This window comes from Montipora capricornis, chromosome 13, assembly GCF_036669925.1.
Source record: "Montipora capricornis isolate CH-2021 chromosome 13, ASM3666992v2, whole genome shotgun sequence".
In the NCBI taxonomy this organism is placed as follows: domain Eukaryota; kingdom Metazoa; phylum Cnidaria; class Anthozoa; order Scleractinia; family Acroporidae; genus Montipora; species Montipora capricornis.
The window spans coordinates 21,270,703-21,291,521 of record NC_090895.1 but is presented as its reverse complement, the minus strand read 5'-3'; the positions used below and the strand labels follow the sequence as shown (position 1 = coordinate 21,291,521).

The following is a 20,819-nucleotide window of genomic DNA, read 5'->3' as shown; positions in this document are numbered from 1 at the left end:
CAAATGATCACGTACATTGAATGGAAAAGGTAATATGACGGGCCCACTTAGATCTCGCATCAACAAATCACTTCATCTTGAAATTTAGTATATGCAAAATGATATTTTATTTAGAGTTTTAACTTTATAATTTTTTTAGCTATTCAAATATAAAAATATAACTAAGTTACAGAAAAGTAACACAAAAATAATACCATCATCAACAATTTCAAAGACCTTACTTTTTTTGTCGTAAAAGACCTCAGTCAGAGATTACTGATGTTTCGGTACGGTAGCAGAAAGACATTCACGTTTCAAAGGATAAAAAAAAGAGTCCAGCCTTTAACTGTTTTTAAGACCAAATCAAAACACAAACGTTGCACCATGCACGTTCAAATCAAAGTTAAGATTTCCCTAAGTGCTCTTGAATTAAAGCTAGTAATTATAATCTAATATCCCAAACATGTGACCACCAAAACCCATTCGTTTACACGCACAGTTTGTCCAATGAGAAGCCAAAGATGGTCTTCTACTTGGTGACTGATAAAAATGTGTCTGCATATGAAGCCTGAATTAACAATTGCAGGGTGGTTTCGAAGTGGGAATCCTTTCGGTAAAGCGTTTTAAGGGCATTTTCTAGGCTATGCTAAGTTTCTGTGAACCACAGGATTAAGAATTCATGTCCTCAAGGTACGCAGGTTACACTTTTAATGTGCAGAAACATCTGAATGCTGCTTAATTAAGGCTTGAAGATTAGCTGTCCCCATGCGACTTCGTGTGAATTTTCTCAGTGTTGGTTAGCAGTAGAAGTAAGAGTCCAGGATTTTCCATAGTCCTCATGCTTTAATGATTTTTATGTTGATTTCCTTCAAAAAGAAACAAATTGTAAAACAATAAGCATCAACGTCGCGAAAATTAAAATTTGTTTCTTGGAACACACAAATATGGAAGAAGAGAATTTGTTAACGTGTATGGAAATTGCCGATGGAAAGAAACCTCATTTCGTTTGCCTGTGAAGTTCTTTCCAACAGAGGATAAGGTAAGAGAATTGATCCCCATGCCCCATGGTAGCTTTTTTTAAGGAGATTCCTTAGAAATTGAAGTTTTCCTATATTTCCGATGAAACTTCACACACTGTTGCATCATGTCAAGCAGATGTTATAAATATAATAAAAAGGGTGGTCACCGGGCTCGTTTCCATGATACGAGGCTGACAAATACGGCCATTTAAGCAACTTTGACCATTGCAGCGCATCCCCGAAATTTAGCTCGATTTTATATATGCAATCTATGATATAACGCGGAGCCTGGTGTCGTTTTATGGTAAATTCACTTACGTACTTGACAAAAGGAATTTGATTGGCTTTGGGAGTACTTATCACTCCAAAATAGATTTAACTTGAGTGTGGACTGTTCGACTCGTAGTGGCTCCTCCTTCCGTACAATTTTATGAAATTGGCATAAAACCGGCCACAGATTTTTGTTGATTTTTTTACTACCCCGTGAAGACTCTCAACAAAAAATATGAAATAAAAAATGGGGATCACCGTACTCCATTCCCTGTTGGATTAAGCTTGGCGTCAATGAAAATCCGCCATTTTATCAATGTGACCGCGCTACGGCGTACGTCAATGACGCAAGAAATTATGCGCAGTAGGGTTGCCCGATGCAAAACCAGGAAATCACCTTGAGTTCTCGTTCCCAATGCACTCATATTTAAAATTGCATTACGTCATTACAACTGGTAAATCAGGTGCCTCTCTATAAATAGCTGCGTAGCTATTTTAGATTTAAAAAAAATATCATTGGAATAGGCCCATGCATGGGGGATCCACTCTCTTACCTCAGAACATAATAATTGGTGAAAGGCGATTGCTTTCACCCTTGTGCTAGCCGTACCACAACATACTCGTCCGCTTTCTAAGAAGTCCATTGTCCAGCATATTGACTCAATAGACCAAATCGGCTAACTCAATGCTGTACCCAATTCAGATCTCCAGGGGTTAAGATTTTTTGTGTATTGTATTTGCATGATAATGTAGCATTCACTTTAATTTATAATAAATGACTTGGAAAAACCTGGAACAAAACGTTTTCAAATGGGTTTGAGTTGGGCTCAACAATGAGTTAGCTGATTTGGTTTATTGAACCACCAGAACACTATGATACTGAAAATGTTTAAATAAATTATACAAATCAACTAAATCTTCTTTCTGAGGCTTCCCTTCAACCAAAATAACATTGAGGGATAAATGGGTTATGTGCTTGTCTACCTACATGGAAAATTGCATTCGGTTGAGGAAGGACAGGGGAATTATTGCCTGTTTGCTTCAGTTACTATGCTAAACGAGGATTTTTTTGCCCGGTATTGTAACGTTGCCTGTTGGAGTTCCATGAATCCTCGTTTATTTAAAACCTGACTTTGTGGTCTCGTTTTTTGGCTGTGCTGTAAGAGTAATGAACGTTAGGTTTATGTATAGATGCTTTACCTTTGAAAATGAGCTTGGCTTTCTCAGTTTTCTCGATTTGAGATTTGCGTGCAGCGTTCGCCCACTTATCAGCCCAGGCTGTGAAATCAGTTTTAAAAAAAGGTAGGTTACTTAGAAGAAATCATCTCAAGTCAAAGCTTTTAAAGTTACTTCTAATTGTGTTCGGACTGTTTTAAGTGGTTATCCAGTTTCCAGAACTACTCTATCATGGTCAACCACTCATGTTCTGTAGCAAGTTCAAATTGAACGAGCTCTGCCATTCACTCCATTTTGACCTCAATATGTGTTGTTGAGCAATACAATACGATACCATGTAATGCAACGCAATGCAATAGTTTATCATACAGTACAAATATAGCACATAGCTAGCTTGTCGATCGCTTCAAATTTTAACAACACTACCCAGAAAAGCTTGGATTTCATGACTTATACTATAATAGGATGAAGACAAGATTTCCATATCTTGACAGTTTAAAGTACAGCTCTCTTCTTTTTGCCAAACTAATTCAGTTTTTCTACATGGTCGCTTTAAAGTTGATCAATTTTACTCCGGTTTTCCAGCTACTTGAGGAGAATGATAGTACACATGATAAAAAGAAATTAATGTATACCGTCCTCTGGTTGATCTTTCTTTGGTGGGACAAGACTGGTATCTGCATGGTAAATTAAAAAAAAACATAAGATAAATAAAATAAAGAATTGCGCACTTCCAATTAAGTGCACTTCTTATAACGGGCTGTCCAATTGCTCTTTACAGGCAAACAAGGCAAGCAGATTTTGCTCCCCTAAATGCAACTAATTGCTCAGCTCAACTCAGCTCTCGATGTATGCATCTGTATGGCGCATATCAATCTTTAACCCAAGGGTTACTTACCTCGCATCCATGCAGCAACCCGCTTTTCTCCAGTAAAAACTAGGATCGTTTCTTTCACTTTCATTCTTCATCTTCTTCCTAGAATTGTTATTCTATTTTTATACGTCAATTTTCATTTGTAAATCCACATACTTTCAATGTTTTTTGTTTTCTTTTGAAGCCAAATTTTTCGTATTCTACTTTGCGCTTTACCTTTTTTCTGTTTATATCTTCGATGGTATAGGCAAAGTTCGATAACGTTATTTGGACCGACTAATACAATTTAAGATAATTCTACCCTTAAAGTCTAGCGCCAAAAATACTTTCTCTGAACAAAATTGGAATACTTTTTTATTCTAAAACCTCAAACAACTAATATATCAACTAATTTCTTGAGTTAATGTTGTTTAGCATCATTCACTCAGACGCAAGCAAATCAAGCAAATGAGGTCATCCACAGGGTGGTAGAGGTACTAAAGCGGGCACTGTTGCGGAGGGAGGAAGGGAGGGAGGGAGGAAGAGAGGGAGGGAGGAAGGCAGGGAGACAGGAAGAGAGGAAGGCAGGAAAGGAGGAAGGAAGAAAGGGAGGGAGGGAGGAGAGAGTGAGGCAGGAAGGAAGGAAGGAAGGAAGGAAGGAAGGGAGGGAAGGAGGGACGGAAGGAGGGAGGCCGGGAGGGAAGAAGGGAGGAAGGCCCTGTACTCGGAATACTATATTACGTTTTTTCGTAATACTTCACTCACCTCTGCATTTGTAAACAGCTACTCTCATGCAAATATCATCTGTTATTGACTCCACGGGGTTGAACCGAATGTATCGCGCTTTGATAGAAGGGTTGAGGTTGTTATAAACTCGGGTGTTTTGGTCGTTGTTGCCGATTAGAACCTGTAGAGAAAGCCCCCATCGCAATAAGCCTTCTCGACTAAGCAAAGCAGATGTCAAAATGACACAGCTGACTAACGGGTTGTCATAATGTCTTCCATTTGGCCAGATGCGGGGTTAATTAAGCTACCGGGAAAACCGAGGGGCTCTAACAGGAATCGAGCCTCTAATCTTTGGTCGTGAAGACTCATTATAACATAACTTGGATAAAACGCGGGTTCTGATTGACCAATTGGTCATTTACCATTTGCCCATAGGTGCACGCTCGCTGACGACAGCTGACGTGCCATCTAAATTTTCGAGATTGTGGAAAGACTTAAATGCCATCACTAGCGCATCAGTCCTAATTTTCCAAGACTCATGTTCCTCCACTTAGAACAGGGGTGAACCTCTACAGAACTTACAATAGAATGATATTGCGCTACAGATTAATCAGCAGTGGAAAAGGAGGATCGAAGGCCTTAAAGCGACGAAAGAGCATCTCGTGTTTGTACTGCTTTGATCTCTGAACTGTGCTCAAATATTGAAGCCGAATCGCGGAATTGAAATTGATTTTATGAGACCAGGGAAGATGCTACAGGAAGGTAAATGGTGTTTTGCAATGTCGATTTTTTTTTTTTTTTTTGAGATTTATTTCATCGACCATTTGAGCTGAAATAATGTAACGTCGCTTTTTTGGCTGGGAAAAGTCGCGCTGTTTGCGATAGGTTGATCGCTTTCAACAGAGGCAAAGCATGTGCAAAGACAGCGAGTTTGTGTCGACGCTCGCAAGAAAATCGAAATGTTTTCTCTCCTAAGAGCAAATTATCGTTGATTCCAATAAACTTTTTGACTGGGAAAACTGTTTGTTGATCATTTTGTCTTGTTAATTCATAGTTGTCTTTAGAAAGCAAAGTTGTGTTGACATCGACTATTGACCAAACTTGATTTATGCAAAAACACGTGAAACACGCAGGAGTGGTGTTAACGATTATGTTATAAAACAAATGGTAAACGGCTCAGCGTGCACTATTGATTTACTCTAGCTTCTTAGTGTTTTGCAAACTCCCAGGTGCACCATCGCTGAGCCGTTTACCATTTGTTAATAAGAAGGAGGCGAACGCCAAGTGGGAAATGGGCTAAAGTTAAATTCCTTTTTTTTTCCCTTTACGAGTACGATGCATATCAATCAGTGGTACTGCGAGTTGCACATGCGTAGTTTGTACTGCGCCCCTAAATTACGCCTTTGTTTTCCTTAAGTTTTACTCTTTGTCACTTCGTTTCGTATGTCGGGCAGCTTTTTGCATAATTGTAAGTTGTTCATTTTCGCTTTTCTGTTCGCAGTGAAAGTTTTGGTTGAGTTGTGTTTCGTTATCGCCGTCCGTCGCACGGTCTTTAAGGCTTGTCTAGCACCGATGAGGTACGCGTGTATTTCAGCCCCATATTTTCTGAATTCCTTCTTTTTAAACTCATTTCATGCTTCTGTTGTCCTATGTTTTTCATATATTTGTAATTTTCCTTCAAGAGCTGTTCTAGGAAGGGCTCCTTTCCGTACAGAGCGAGTGTAGGAGGTGACAGAATAAACGTTGAGTGCTAAGCCATTCTGAGGCAGCTGCAATAAGTTTTAGTGAAAACGACAAAACTATCATTTGTCGATTCCGTCTAGTCACACATAGTCTGTCACGCATTTTAGTCAGGCATAGTCTGTTTCGACAGTAAAAAGACGTAGATAGATATGTAATACCTTTCCATAGGGTACCCAGTTAACGCCATCGTTGCTTTCGCTAAGAGTGAATTTGCTCACAGCATTGGGATAATAGTATTGTCCTTGGGTCTCCACCATTCCGATAAGCTTTTCTGAGTATAGATCTAACTGGAGGTACTGATTTGTGTCCTTTGCAACAGCCTTGGCATGATCAGCACACCACCCACCTGAGAAAACGATTTTACATTTGAAATGTGTCAGTTGTGAATTGAAACACAAATGATCAGCATGAAAAACTCGTGTTGGTCTAACCCAATTGATGTTTTTCAGGCAATGACCGTCGGTAAAAAAAGGCGTACGTAATGTGCACTTTAATATCTACGACGACGAGGTCAACGAAACTGAAGGCCATATTGTATGACGTCAACAAGATGAAAAGAGCAGGAATCCTCACTTTACGGCTGAGTCATTTAAGTGGAGCATGAGGAGATAGCCTAGTCATCGACTCGGATCGAATACCTACCTCGCCCATCTGTGTTGTTGACTTTACCCATAGAAGGCATGTGATCAATTCTTGACTGCTGCTTAACTTGATCGTTCGGACCCTCAGCATAAGATGTTGAGGCATCATACTGGGCATCAGATAGGGTAACAAGTTCATATCCATTACCACAAGCTTCGGACCAAAAGAAAAATTAAAGTAAAGAAAAAGATTCAATAAGGAGCAGGTGGAAGTCAGGACTAACAAAAGAACGAAGAGTCCCTCTTCACTCATTAAAACTTGAGTCAAAACGAAGGGTGATGCCAAGAGGGAGTAAACTCTCACAACTGAATTGTCAACCACATTAAATTTATGTCTATCTTAACATTACAGCGTGAACGTAAATTATTTACAGTTGTTCCTTTGATAGTGTTTCTCGTGTAATTCAATGAAAAATTAGTGTTTGCCTCTATGGTCCATGCCTATTTGTTTTCTTTGCCATTATTCTGCTAGTAAACAAGAAATGTGTATAGCCGAATACAATTGCTCTTCCAATTGGAGAGACTGTCACCGTTAACGAAATTAACAGCAGTAAAAACGAAATGCTTTTGGTGAGAGGGGAGTACCAGAACACCCTAGGAATCCCCTGAGAGAAGCACAGAGAACAATCAAAGTCAGCCCACGTAAGTCCTCCAGCGTAGTGACTTCGACTATACAAAAACGAGAGACCTGCTATCCTTGATGCCCGTAGGCAGTACTACTATTTCGCTTACTATGGTGTTAATGATACAAATTCACAGGAGGTTTCCTGTAGACTTACTCTTTGGATCCGGTGTTCCGTATGTAACAATTCCACTCTGTTGTGGGGGTGCTAGTGTTGTCAGTTGAGGTTCGGTTGAAGGAGTGGTTTGATTCGCGGCCGGGGAAGCAGTATTTTGAGGTGTTTTGAGTTGTTGGGTGGGTGAAGGCGTTGTGGAAGGGTTTCCTATAGAATGTAGTCTTACCATCAGTAGAGAATTGACACAAAACCTATTTCCCACTGCCTAGGGTCTTGTAGCCTACCACCTTCTGTCGCTGTCCCAAGCATCTTTTTACTCGATCTATGGATAATTTCGGCTTTCGATGATAATGAGTTTTCATGTGAATGATCCCATTACGAAGAAGACGCTATCCCGAATAATTACCAAGGATATGGCTCGGGTAAAAACAACGGAGTCGAATTTTTGGTGCCCTCGACTACGTAAACATCTTCGCGTTACCTCGGTAAGTCAGCATAATTCAGCAACGGCTGATTGAGAAAACGTTAAAGGAGAACTTAAAGCTGTCTACTTATATAAGGAAGGGAAAAGAAATGACAAAAACAAAGAACAGCAACAACTAATAAAAGAGACAATAGGAGACAAGATTTTGCTATATCCTACAAATGCAAAAGAAGTGCACTTTGTAATTGTAATTTCTAATGGTGAAACTATGACAGTACCTTTTCAATGCCATCATTATTACCTCTTACATTTGAATTAAGCATACGAGCTAAATACTAAATAAGCATTTTAAGTGGTATAAACATATTCTATAACAAAACTACAAATTATTATATAATTAGTAATTATAAAAAAATATACCAATATTATACATATTACATATGAGCACATTACAATGGCATGGCAAGTAAAATGTAGTCAAATAGCCGAATTTCGATAAATTATAATTCAGTCCTAAATAAAAGGTATCATCAGGAAGCTCTAGGAAATTGTAATGGTAATGAATTTATATAGTGCATTTTCTATTAATATATTCAAATGCGCTTTACAAGCAAGGGATCTATGGGTGAGATCGGACATCAGCATATATAGGCGCCGCTGGCAGCCGCTATCAGTCCATTAGCGATCTCACCCAGCACATGAATGAATGAAATGAGTCCTGACCACCAGAGCGTCGAAATGATGCCTTTTGTCTAGAGCTGAATTTTAATATATAGAATGTACTAGTGGTCTGAGCAATAGTCATTCGTTGGATCAAGTATCTTTATTGACACTAGACATTCTTAAGTACTTACTTGTACAAATTGTCTACAGGTATTTTTCGCAACTAATACGAAGAAAAGACTACGTCAAATGATTTTTAAAGCAACATTTGATACAAGTGAAGAGAAAATGAAAGAAGCAGAGAGGGAGGCTAGGAAAAAGATCCGGAGATGTGAATTCATTTTAAGAATACTTTTTTGGGGGAATGTCGGTAGATTTTGTCCCCAACCCAACAACTCATATGACATTGCATAAGCACTGCAATGAACACCAAATCGGGACACTATTTTCAAATTATTTTGGGAGAGAGCTTTTGTTACAAAAAATATCGTTCGGAGCTTTAGCTTTAGATATTGTCTTCTTCTGGCGGCTTCCTTTAAATAGCAGGTCTATAACAATACACTCTATTCAAAAAGTTTTAGCCGGGTATTCTATAATCAGGTATTCATTTCCATTTCATCTAAAAAAGGACTTTCCTGAAATCCATGTAGTTTAAAATGGGAAGACTAGCACTCATCCTCGCTTCATCTCGTAATTATCTTTTATGAATGAGACGGTGAATCTTGGAGAAAAACCTTTAATAGTACAGCTAATGTCCAGGATTGAACCTAATTAGATGCATGCAGATTTCAATAAGCGTCACGAAGTGTCCGCCTACCCTTCTCCTCCGCTAGTTACCGTCTCGTAAACGGTCGTTCCCATTTTTGAAGGTCGATGCCATTCTTGGTAACCAAGCCTTTTTATTTGGTTGGCTATCAATGTATTGGTAGTGTAGTGGTTAAGTGCGTTAGCCTTTAGCCATTGAGTTCGATATCGTTCAACTTCTTCCTATTTTTTTTTTCTAAATTTAAAGTGACATACATCTAGTCCTAGTTTGTTTCTCCTCCACTGTGACATTTTGTTATTTCTAGAAATACATTAGACTTAAAGGAACACTTCGTGACGCTTATCAAAATCTACGTGCATCTAATTAGCTGCTCTCACATCTGGATGGATGATGGCATGTTCCATTCTAACATATCCTTTTTAGGCGAATAGATTGAAGTTTTACAGACGATTTGTTTAAAGGCCCACCTTCAACCGACGGGTTTTTCGACCGTGTGTTTTTGCTATTGAAAATTTGCATTGCTTATCGCAGCGATCTGGTTGGATGAATTTCAGGTTTGATGGTGTTTTCATATATGAAAATTGTTCCACGGCACGCAATGCCTGAGGGTGAACGTGGGCCTTTAAGAACATTGAATTAGCAGAAGTGATTATGTAGTTTGCCTAGGAACAAACGATCGCAAGACTTACCGTTAGAAGAGAACATGTTTCAAAGGAAAAGAAAAAAAAGTTTGTTAGTTTGTTAGCTTGTTATAAGTGCATTTAAAGGGACAGTTTCACGTCTCTCCTCATTGGGAAACTTTCATGTCAGCACATTTTATTCCATTGTTATCGAAACAATCGACAGCACTGATGCAGGAAACGGAAACAATGCCATAGAAGTGGAATTACTCATTGGAATTACGTTTGGAATCATTTCCTTTGTGTTAAGAACCTACTGTATGCGAATAGATAACTCGTGCGTTATGACAACTTGTGCGTAGAATAAAACGTTCTACTCGTGCAATAAATTCGATGGTCAAAACTAAATTTGGTAATTCCTGTGTAAACCAAATGTATCCTCCACCAAATTTGGGCCTTAGTCATTCAGTGTATTTGCTGTAGTCTGCGATTAATGAACATCATCTGGTTCAGTAAGAAACCGTATAATTTACAACTGCTAAGCTTGGACAGGCGCAAAACCGTGAAAGTGTCCCTTTAAATCAGCACTAAGAAGCATCAGAGAGCACAACTATTTTGAGCATATTTTTTTATTTTTCAAAATAGAATAAAGACAGGCAAGGCTTTCAACGTTGTTTGACTCACAGCATGATAGTCTTTCCAAAGCCCTTTATAATTAGCAATTACTTCATTGTAATAGGGAAGTCATATATAAGTGGTCTGCAAGCAATCTCTAGGGACACAGATAACAATGCTGCAATTTACAATTGCTGGTGGACGAACTAAAGAAGCTAACGAGATATCCATGGCGGTGATGACGCAACGTGAAAACCACCTATTAGAGCCCTGTAATCATTGATCAGCAGTAGCCATTACTATATGGACGTCGAGCAATAATATAACAGGTTCCAAACAGGAGGACTACAAAACATCCTATCGTTATAAAACGAAGAGGACTTTACTGTGTCCGAAAGAGGCCAAATTAATTAATGAATATTTAGATGGAGTTTTTGTATGTGCTCGTGAGTAAAGCCAAGAACTAGAAGACAATATATTTTTTCTTTATTTTGAGCTTATGCTTACACTCGCGTTTTTTTCAATGATTGCATGGCCTCCTGTAGCCCTCCCCTCCCCCATGGTTTGGTTGACTCCCCCGTAGAAGCCCAAAAAAGCTGCCGTAGTCTGATTATCAAGAACCATATTAAAGCAACATAGCTGATTTCAATCCCTTAATTAGAGCGAAAGATCGAGAGACAACTGAAAATGGACAATTTGAAAAAAAAAAAGGATGCAGGCAGGTTTTTCTTGTTTAAAATTACATAATACCTTAAACGTCCAATTCAATAAAAATGACTTATTTCAAAATTTGTCTCTACTTTTCCTGGATTATCAAGGATGTTGTTCATGTAAACTGCAGCAACAATGATATTATCCCAGTCTTGACAAAGGGTCAGCAGAATATCGTATATCCTGACACTTCAACTTTCCAGTTACAGTAATGCAAAAATGAATGACCATTCTTATTGGAAATTCCAATTAGCAGTGTCTACTTCATTTCCTTCGGTCTCTCGGTACCTCGGGGCTTTATTATTTTATACCTGATGACCCTACTCCAATTTTTGTATATGTCCCGGCCAAAAGATGTACCCAGTAACTGATTGTCAAACATAGTGGAATTAAATAATTATGGCTGAAAACTTACCAGGATTTGGTGTAGCTGCGTTGGTCGATTTTCGTAAGGAAAAGAGACAAAAAAATCCATTAAAATGTATATTAAAAGAGAGATAATGCACATTTGAAGCACTTTACAATCTCTTGTTCATTTTTCTTTTTTATTCAACCCGGGAGCTGTTAAAGTCGCTGCTTCAGGAAATTGGAACCCATCCCATTAAAAATTCCATTGTTAATCAATTCAATAACTATGTTTATTGTATACTCAACAAAATATCTTGTTTCTGATTGGCCAATGGCGAATGCACAAATAGGTTATAGAGTGTAATCCAGGTTATTGAGTGCAATACGGAAGTTGCCATGGAAACACCGGGGAAGCGCCAAATTTGAACACCAATGTGAAAAAAAATGGCTGACAGTCGGTTTGCTTTGTCAAACCAAAACATTGATCTTTGAGCAACTTAAAGAAAATGCGAAAAACAAAAACGAATTGAAAGCTACATAGGCCTGGTTGAATGTCTGGCAAACTTAGGCGACTGAAAGAAAACTAGACCCAAAACTGGAAGAATACGAGCACGAACAAAATAGCGCGTTTAAGTAACTTTGTTGAGAATATAATAAAAAAATCGTATGAACCTGCTCATGCATTTCGTGATTTATGTTCACTCGTGATGTTTTGAAAATTCTCAAATTGCACTCGCCTACGGCTCGTGCAATTTTGAAAACTTTCAAAACATCACTCGTGCCCATAAACCACGAAATGCACTCGCGTTCATACGATTTCTTATACTTATTTTTAATAACCACTTTTTCCTGTTAATTTTTATCAGGCCTGAGTGATTTGATAAGAGTAAATTGACAATTGCAAGTTACGTAGACATACTAGAAATCTTGCGTGTTGAACCTAAGTAAGGCTTTCCACTTTCTGAAAAGCCTTTTATGTACATCGCATGGTGTCGTAATGATGTCTCAAAGACGGTAGCGTTCTGTCGAGCAAACACTACATGTAGTCCTGATTATTATGTAGTTGTGAGCGTAGATCAAACTGTATGCCAAAAGCTGGGCGGAGGAAAAATTACCGTGCTCCTGTATACAAGAGACTCTGCGAATGCAGCTCTTCATTCATTATTGGAGGCTGCAATTCCCTTTAGAAAGATCCTTTGTTGTTCAACAGGAGGCATTTTGGTAAGTATTCCGTGCTGGCTATCGTGCGATTATGTAAGGCTTGTAAGAGAATCCAAGAGCTCTAGTTGATAGACAGACTTACATTGACATTCCGCGGCCGATCCACATGGATACTGTTCGACTTTGGATCCTGTGCAGTTCAAACCACCGCTCTCAGGCACAGGGCTGTTGCATTCTCTTGTTCTCAGTTTGACCATACATGGATGCCTGCATTCAGACCACGCTGACCAGGCGCTCCATCCACCGTTAACTAGATTCAATTACAAAAACAAAAGTGACCAATACTTCCAAAATGGACTGAAACCTAAATATGATGCTCAGGCTGGAAATAGAACCTTTGTCAAATTTGTAACAGAAACGAATTCTCACTATCTCACCATCCTGCTGCGAAGCTATATCCAAAGTGAACTGGACGTACCTATGCATGACTTATTGGCAATGTCAGTCGCCTTGTCAGCCAACTTGGCGTAATCATCCACTTCAAACACGTGATCAGACTTAGGATCACTCGCTATTAGCTCCAACTGCTCTTTAAAGGTCTTCTTCTCATCCGTAATACCCTCCTGTACCCCTACAGCGTACACAGCCACTTCTGCTTTATGCAGCAGGTCTGTAGGTGCTTGCAAAAGGTCTGATCCAGTTATAGGTGGCTTTGAAGCGTCGATGTATACATCGGCAGAAGGGCCACCAGTGACAAGAATGACCACCTTTATAAAAATAGAATATCCTTGACATTAATCATAAAATTCAATAGAGTTCTTCTTCGAAATCGAAAACACTTTGAAAAGTAAATTTCAGGCTGCTGGTGGGCAGTAAGTATAAGTGCCTGGTTGTACCGAAGTCCCAATGTTGAGCTAGCAACGGAATGTCTCAGAAACAACACTGTAATGGCATAATTTCCTAATGTTATGACCCTAGTCAAGTTTGGAATTGACAGTCTTTGGGACTCGCTACAAAAGGGTGATAGGTTGTTAGGGTTCGTTCCAAAATATATATATAAACAGCGATGAGATTGTTTTTTCCTCTTTTTTTTTTTTCTTTTCTCCACAACAATGTCTTTTTGCTCTAACAAAGGCAAACTAGACAAATATATTTCTCTTAATAGAAGTGGCAACTATGATATCCCAACTACTAAAACCGGTTGGGTCGCTCTATCTGGGAACCTGGAACAGGCTACCGCATAGCTAGAGGAGATTAGTGGAAGCTATGATATTCCAACAAGAACATTTTAAGATTCAGCCTCTAAGTTAAGTTAAGACTAATACTAAAACATTTGCGACAAAAGTTTTTAAGTTTTTGAAAATCAAGGCCGAGCTTAGATTACATTGATTTCCATTGATTTTAATTTTTTTTGAGATACTTGTATCCAGAGCTACTCTATGGAAATGTCATCATTAAACCGTTATTATTATTATTATTATTATTATTATTATTATTATTATTATTATTATTATTATTATTATTATTATTATTATTATTATTATTATTATTATTATTATTATCATTAGCTTAGGCCACCGGTACCACATTAGGTTCATGCGACAAACGTCCTACTTAACACTCGGACTGAAATGACATTACTTGAGGTAGTTAATTTTGAGCCAATCGATTGAGTGATGTGATGACGTTTTCTGTTGTAACGGCAGAGGTAACCTCGCAAAAAAAAAGCACATGAAGTGCTCAGACTTAGGAAAACCTTGTTGGCATTGCGCAATAAACCTTACAGATGGTATCGCAAGAACAGAGGAAACCAGGCGAATCTTTGGCTACTAAGCTTTTTTCTCTTGCCGTAAAACCTTTTACTAGCATAAATGTATGTGGCTATTCTCAAAAGGGTGTTGATAATGTGTCAGTCTGTAATGAAAACAGTGGAGGAGTAAAAGTTTACGGCGGAGCCTTGTTGGATTTAGGTGGGTTGAAGAGAGACAAAAACAAATGGTTAAAGTAACAACTAAGGGGCAAAGAATACTGCTAATAAAACAAAATAACAACACCTTACTGCCACTCCGTACTGATGCCGACTTGAACACGTCAAGTGAGGAATTCAGAGCAAGATCCGTCCTCTTTCCACCGGTCTTAAAGAAGATCTTCTTCAGTGTTTCCGCAAAGCTTTTGTTGTCATTGAATTTCATGAGCTTAATTGTAGTCTCAGGGTACGACTGATACTGGATGACTCCAAACCTTGTAGTCTTCACATCAAATTTGGAGCTTATATCGATTGTGGCGTTGATGATCTTCTTCCAGTTCTCTGTTCCAACCTTCTCAGAACTGTCCAGAACAAAGACAACGTCCAGGGGTTTCTCACACTTCTTTTCTGAAACACGAAGGACATTGGAAACATCTTCGATTGAAGTACAGAAGCAAATTGTGAAAGAAAAATGCATGAGGTAATAGTTAAAGTTAGTGTTATTTCGAGTAAAGGCTAAATGTAGCTGTTTTTCTTTACTTCAGAAGAAACGTTTGGAGGACACTTTGGAAAACCTTAAATACAAATGACCACAACCAGGTATTCTGAGCCCGCAAGACTGAGCACCCCCAGCAAACCATGGCTTTAACCAATACCGCTGGTCAGCAACGGGTTCTGGTCATTGCTGTCTAAGGCCTTCTGACACTTTGGCGCGCTAAATGTCTGTATTCCGAGGCACGAGAGCTGTTGGAGTTGAGAAAAAAGCAAGGGGACACCACAGGCAAACCACCCCCTGTTGGTGTTGTTGTTGTTATTGACCTATTTCATGATGGCGGCACAATAACTTTTTGTTTTTGTTTTAATGCTAATAAGACTTTCTAGTCTCCCTACGACGAGCAAATTTTAAAAGAATGGGAAGTAGGTCTAATTAACACAAATACAAAAGAACGTAAATGTGGTCGCCATTTAGGAAAGTGATCTATCGATCTCTAGAAGGAAAAATACATTACGGCGGTTGTGATACTCGGCAATAAAGTTTGAAAGCAAATAATTCAATGAAAGATAAAACAGAGTGTCAAATGAGTCCTGTCTTACAAAATTTTTTTTTTGGTCGTTTCCAGCTGTTTTAGGCGTTATTTTGCGACATCTTTTCTCGACCGCCAGTAAGAGAGTCAAGAAAATTGAGAAGGCCCTCAACACCGAGCCGCCGGCCTGTGATCTCTTGTTGTTCAAGCTGGAACTGACGCCAAACCAGTGAAATTCTCAGTTTAAAACATCAGCATCCGATCGGTTAGAGATGTCCCCATCTACCAATCAGTGTAACGCGACCGTTAGCAGCTCAAAAGCCTAACCCTGCACTGACTGGTACATTCGAATACACTCAAATGCTTCGAATTCCTTTAGTCTGGCTTCTTGTACGATCATGTTGAGAAAGCTTTGTTAAGGATTTCAGAATCGCCTTTCTCGGTGAATTTTCGAAAGATGAAGCTCAAATTCAGTGAAGGTATGGGGACATCTCTAGTCGATAGGATGCTGGTGTTATTAAGGTGAGAATTTCACTGGTTTGGCATCAGTTCCAGCTTGAACATGACGAGGTCACCGGGTGGCGGCTCGGGGTTGCCTGCCTTGTCAATTTTCTTGAGTCTCTAACTGGCGGTCGAGAAAAGACCTCGCAAAATACGCCTGAAAAAGACATGACTAATTTTAATATTTCATTGAATTATTTGCTTTCAAACTTATCCTTTTACAGATAGATAACAACAACTCCAATAGAGGGTGGTCCGCCGGTGGGGACACCTTGTGTCGCTTGTTGAAATCAACGTGCATCTAATTTCCTTAATTTCTGGACATATAAGCTGAAGTTGATGAAACAAATCTAACTAAATTATGCGTATGCTTATTTTAACCAAGTGGTATATTCCATTCTAACTGGAGTATGGTATACTGTATTTCGTCTGGTATCCAAAGAGTTGCATGTGATTAGTAGTTGCAAAATAGTTTATTAATAATTTGGGAAGTGATGAGTTACAACACACCTTCCTTTCCTGCAGCAGCTGGAGCTGGGGCAGGAGCCGGTGCTGGTACAGGCCCAGCCGCCCGTTTTTCGACCGTGGAAGATATTCCATTACCTGTGTAAAGTCCAATAGATTTCTCAGTCAGAATAGTTGATGAAAGATTATCCGTGCATACGGCCGGAGCTACTGAAATTTTAATTGTCAAATCAGAATCAGCGAGTGGGAAAAACTGTGCTATCCGACGTCACGTCAACGGTTCGAGTGCCAAAAAACCATTCAGTTAAAAGTTTTTTTTGCAACTTTTTGTCAACAAAGCTGGGTTGCCAGCAAGCGGCGATTCGAACGTCAGCTGTTGTGCCTAGGCTGTTATTTGTGCTTTTTCTGACTATTTTAAGACGAATTCAAATCTCGTACCCAGAGTCCTCGGGCTTTTTGGCCAGCGGGTGAGCGCCCGGAGAGACTCTGGGATAATCGACTCCATTTTCCCAGAAAATGTGGGTTCCGGTGTTATTACATACGTTTGAGTTTAACCGGAAACAGAAAAGAGAAAACAGTAAACAGTAGAAATGACGGGTTGAAAGTGTTCGAGAAACAAGAATTTTAGCCTCCCTACACACAAAGAAACTGGAGAAATGATCATTGGCTTGCTGTAAGAGCAAGTGAAGATGAAACCTCTGACGCTTTCGGTAAGTGTATTTTTAGTGTTTCAGCGTACATTCCATCGTTCAGAATGCCATCGTGCAAGCAACACGATCGACATATTTTTTTGAAACGACACAAATGTCTTCTTCTACTACGATTTGATGTTTCCGTGATTCTGAATGGCTTCGACAAGACCTTATTCCACGGATTTCTCCTCAAAGAGACTGATATAATGTTTTCCCACGGTACTTTTGCAACAGCAACAGTAATCACTTTTTAGCAGCGTGGGAACATTCCCGTACGGTATAAGACATAATTCAAATCTCGTGTTTTTTTTTTTTTTATTTCTGTGATTTATATATTTCTGAGGTAGAAAAAAACAAACAGCACTGAAACTAGTTTTAGATTTTGAATCTCCCTTCATATTCTGGGGCTTCCGAATTACTTACCGACTTCCTGTCGGACTGCCATTGTTACGCAAGCGGCCAATCAAAAGTATAGTTCAAGTCGATTATCCCAGAGTCTCTCCGGGCGCTCACCCGCTGACCAAGAAGCCAGAGGACTCTGGGTACGAGATTGGACGAATTCAGTCTGGTACTTCAAATCAAGTGTAAGAAGACGTCAAAACTGGATTGATAGTGTATTTAATTGGGGTAACTTCGCAAAAACAAAAGACTTTGATGCCGTCCTTTTCGACAGAGAAGATCGACACTGAACAAAGTCGTTTAAGAACAGAAATGCACCGTTTGTGGCGAAAGGGCAGAGGATTGGCAAGATAGCAGAGTTTTGAGTGCCGCGGGCACTGCGGGCGCGGGTTCCGAATGCACGGTAGTAGCGACATTTCAAAATCTCGATAAGTCAAGAAGCTCAACCTCAGAGGTCATCAGGAGGGATGTGACTGCCTTGCTAAACAAACCGAAAACAAATAAAATCTTACCACTAAAAACAGAAGAAAATCTTACGACACCAAATATAATTATCCAAGGAAGAAACGAGTACAAATATCCCACGATATTTGTACAGTCGAGGACCGCTTTGACCAGTTTAGGTGCTGACGTTGCCCCGCCCTTGTCACGCACATTCGTTGTTTCCAATTCATTTGCTAAAAATTTATTAAGGAAAAGTTGGATAATAGATAGCTTATTAGATGTTTTGGTGTGTAGTTTCTCTGATTATTTGTACTTGTTGTTTGTATTTTGACTCAGCCTAACGGGCTCCTCAAAATACAGCACAACTTGACAAAATACTTACGGATACGGCACACATGTAGTCAGCCTTCTGCACTTTCTGTAAGTGAAATTTCAGCGCGAAACTAAATCGAAAAAAAACCTAAACCTATCGGTCTCGGATGCTTCAAGGAAAGAGCTTATTCTTCTTTGTGTTATACAGCAGACCCGGAAAAATAACAGAAGTTAAAGAAATCACATAATTACTGAAAACAAGATGCGTCGCCAAATAAAAGTTATTAAAAGTTAACTCATTCATAGCGCTGTTGATTTAACCTTAAATATATCGAGCATTCGTTTAACTAATAAAAAGGTTTCCAAAACCTAGTTTACGCTCTCTTTTTTCAATTTGAACAGTATGGTAATGGTAACGGTATTCGGTCTTAGGTACAATAACGATTGTAAAAACTTATGATAACAGCTTTTGTACCGTAATTTAAACAAAATGTTGTGCCGAATGATAATACGCGTGTGACGCATCTTCCGGCATCTAACTCTTATTGCGTTTAAGTGTGGTAAGTTGAAAGGTTTATGCATATCACAATTTTCACAACGGATCATTAAACTACTGTCAGCTATAACTACGATCACCTGCTGCAAGACAACAACTGGCGGACCATACAATTCAACGTTTAAACTATGTCTATAAAATTACCCTTTGCTTATCTACAAGTTCAGTTATTTATCATTCACGTTAAAATCGGGATACTTGATCCAGATTCATTCTACAGCACTGAAGTCGTCTATTTAATTTTTGTTTGCTTTCTCTCATTGTTTAAGATAATAAAAGATATACCATTTTCTTGTAATCGCACAAATCTCACATTATTTCCAACTTCCTCTCTATTTATTCTTAATTCAGGTTTCATCTATTCTAATTTAATTTCTTCGCACTGGTTGCGCAAGCTTCTTATTCCATACCTTAATTTTCTTCAACGGTAGCTCAGCGAAAACTTAATCGATCGTTTCTTCAGTTTTACACAGATCATGCACATGTTGTCATCGAACAAACATCAGAAACATTTAGCTAATGCTAAGTAAACTTCATCAGTTCTTTGTTACATGAAGCAAACCACACTTTCTTATACACCGTTTACTGAACTTTACTGATTCCTTATTCAAGCTGAAGTCCTTTTTGCCACCAGAGAAAATAAGAAAACAATCTCACTGTTCTGCAATCCCGGCATAGCTTTGATCTTGATCCATGGGTCATTTTTCGTGGAAACCACTGTTATTTTAGATTCAGTATTGTAGCTGTTGCAGTGATTATCTACCAAATACTCATAACATTTCGAACTTAGGCAATGAGAAAGAAGAAACAACAAGTGCCGTTTAATGTATTTATATAAGTATTACAGGCTGATCTTAAAGCGGTTACCTACAACGAAGGACTATTCTACCTACCAGGGGCATGCCTTCCTTGACATAACACCAAGTTCGCTGCCAAAAACACCACAGAAGCTAAAGTTACCCTCCAAGTTTCCATAATTTACGTTTTCCTAAACAGTGGAGTGCTTACGAGAAAGTATAAGACCCTTGACTCATCTGGTCGAAAACAATGACATGTTTCATATATAATTTACATAGTTCTAATCGGTTTTTTACGCCTCCGATCACGAAGCAGCGAATAGAGGCACTCTGCTCTTAAGTCACCTGTTAGTGTTAAACAAAATTAAAAATGACCGGGACAAAATTAGTTGAAAAAAGGTGAAGCTTCTTGGACCTTATACACTTTGATTGCGGTGCTTTGAAAACTAGGCCAACAATAATATAAACCTTAGCCAATATTACTTCTCCTTCCAGTTAATGGAAGTTTGCCCATATTGCTGTTTTTATTATGGTTTACACGCTGTGCGATTAAGTTATATTTTATCATTAGCCTTCAGCGAAATATTTACTTTAATCATTGACTCTGAAGTCATCGTATTTTTTTTTCTCAAACTAAATATAAAGAGTAAATATAAAAATCCAAGCTTTCGAAACTGTATTAAGACGGCATACCTCTTTGAAAAACACAAGCCAAGTGGTTTATTGTATAATGATTCCCCAAATGGGGGAATACACAACCTTGGCTAGGAATTTATTTTCACCAAATTTTTCTTTGTACATGCAAATATTTTTTGCTCTGGTACACTATCTTTTTTTTATTAATCAAAACTGATGGAAGAAACAATAACTGCAGTAATTTCATTATGATATGAGTCAGCCATCCTACTATGGCCAAATTCCATGTCACCCATCCTATTATGACCAAATTCCATCAGAACAAAATTCCCTCGACAGTTCAAGAGTGTTAGTTCGCTGGTGATTTAAGACCTTAACTCGATATCCAGCCAATCATGTGATTATGTTTACGGCAACAGTTAATAAACGTTTGTCGGTCCCTAAGACAGACAAACGTTTATTAACTGCCTTTTTAGGGGGGTAGGGATAGTGCAGTGCTGAGAGCACGTGCACTCGCCTCCCCCCAATGTGGCCCCAGTTCGATTCCCGGACTCAACGCCATAAGTGGGTTAAT

At 38.9% G+C, this 20,819-nt stretch overlaps 1 protein-coding gene across 3 annotated transcripts; it reads right to left on the bottom strand.

The window, feature by feature from the left end:
* Positions 1–83: 83 nt before the first annotated feature.
* Positions 84–19,861, bottom strand: LOC138029647 (coadhesin-like). 3 transcript variants are annotated; one of them, XM_068877355.1, is made up of 13 exons: positions 19,706–19,842; positions 16,455–16,547; positions 14,507–14,826; positions 12,931–13,219; positions 12,595–12,762; positions 11,359–11,373; positions 7,187–7,351; positions 6,409–6,561; positions 5,925–6,112; positions 4,063–4,204; positions 3,080–3,121; positions 2,469–2,546; positions 84–845 (listed from the first exon to the last, which is right to left on the bottom strand). In XM_068877355.1, exons 1-13 carry the CDS (start codon positions 19,785–19,787, stop codon positions 823–825), a joined length of 1,758 nt encoding a protein of 585 aa, XP_068733456.1. In that variant the 5' UTR covers positions 19,788–19,842; the 3' UTR covers positions 84–822. The 3 variants fall into 3 exon arrangements, with proteins under 3 accessions (XP_068733456.1, XP_068733457.1, XP_068733455.1); XM_068877356.1 differs by having other exon boundaries at positions 7,187–7,237; XM_068877354.1 differs by lacking the exon at positions 11,359–11,373 and having other exon boundaries at positions 7,187–7,365; positions 12,591–12,762; positions 19,706–19,861.
* Positions 19,862–20,819: the final 958 nt, after the last annotated feature.

What these genes read in the sequence shown, in the direction of transcription:
- LOC138029647 (XM_068877354.1), bottom strand. Translation starts at nt 19,787, where the DNA reads ATGGAAACTTGGAGGGTAACTTTAGCTTCTGTGGTGTTTTTGGCAGCG. An exon ending in CAGTACGGAGTGGCAGTAAG is followed by an intron (nt 13,220 to 14,506) that starts GTGTTGTTATTT and finishes ATTTTTATAAAG; the next exon opens with GTGGTCATTCTTGTCACTGG. An exon ending in TGCCAATAAGTCATGCATAG is followed by an intron (nt 12,763 to 12,930) that starts GTACGTCCAGTT and finishes AATTGAATCTAG; the next exon opens with TTAACGGTGGATGGAGCGCC.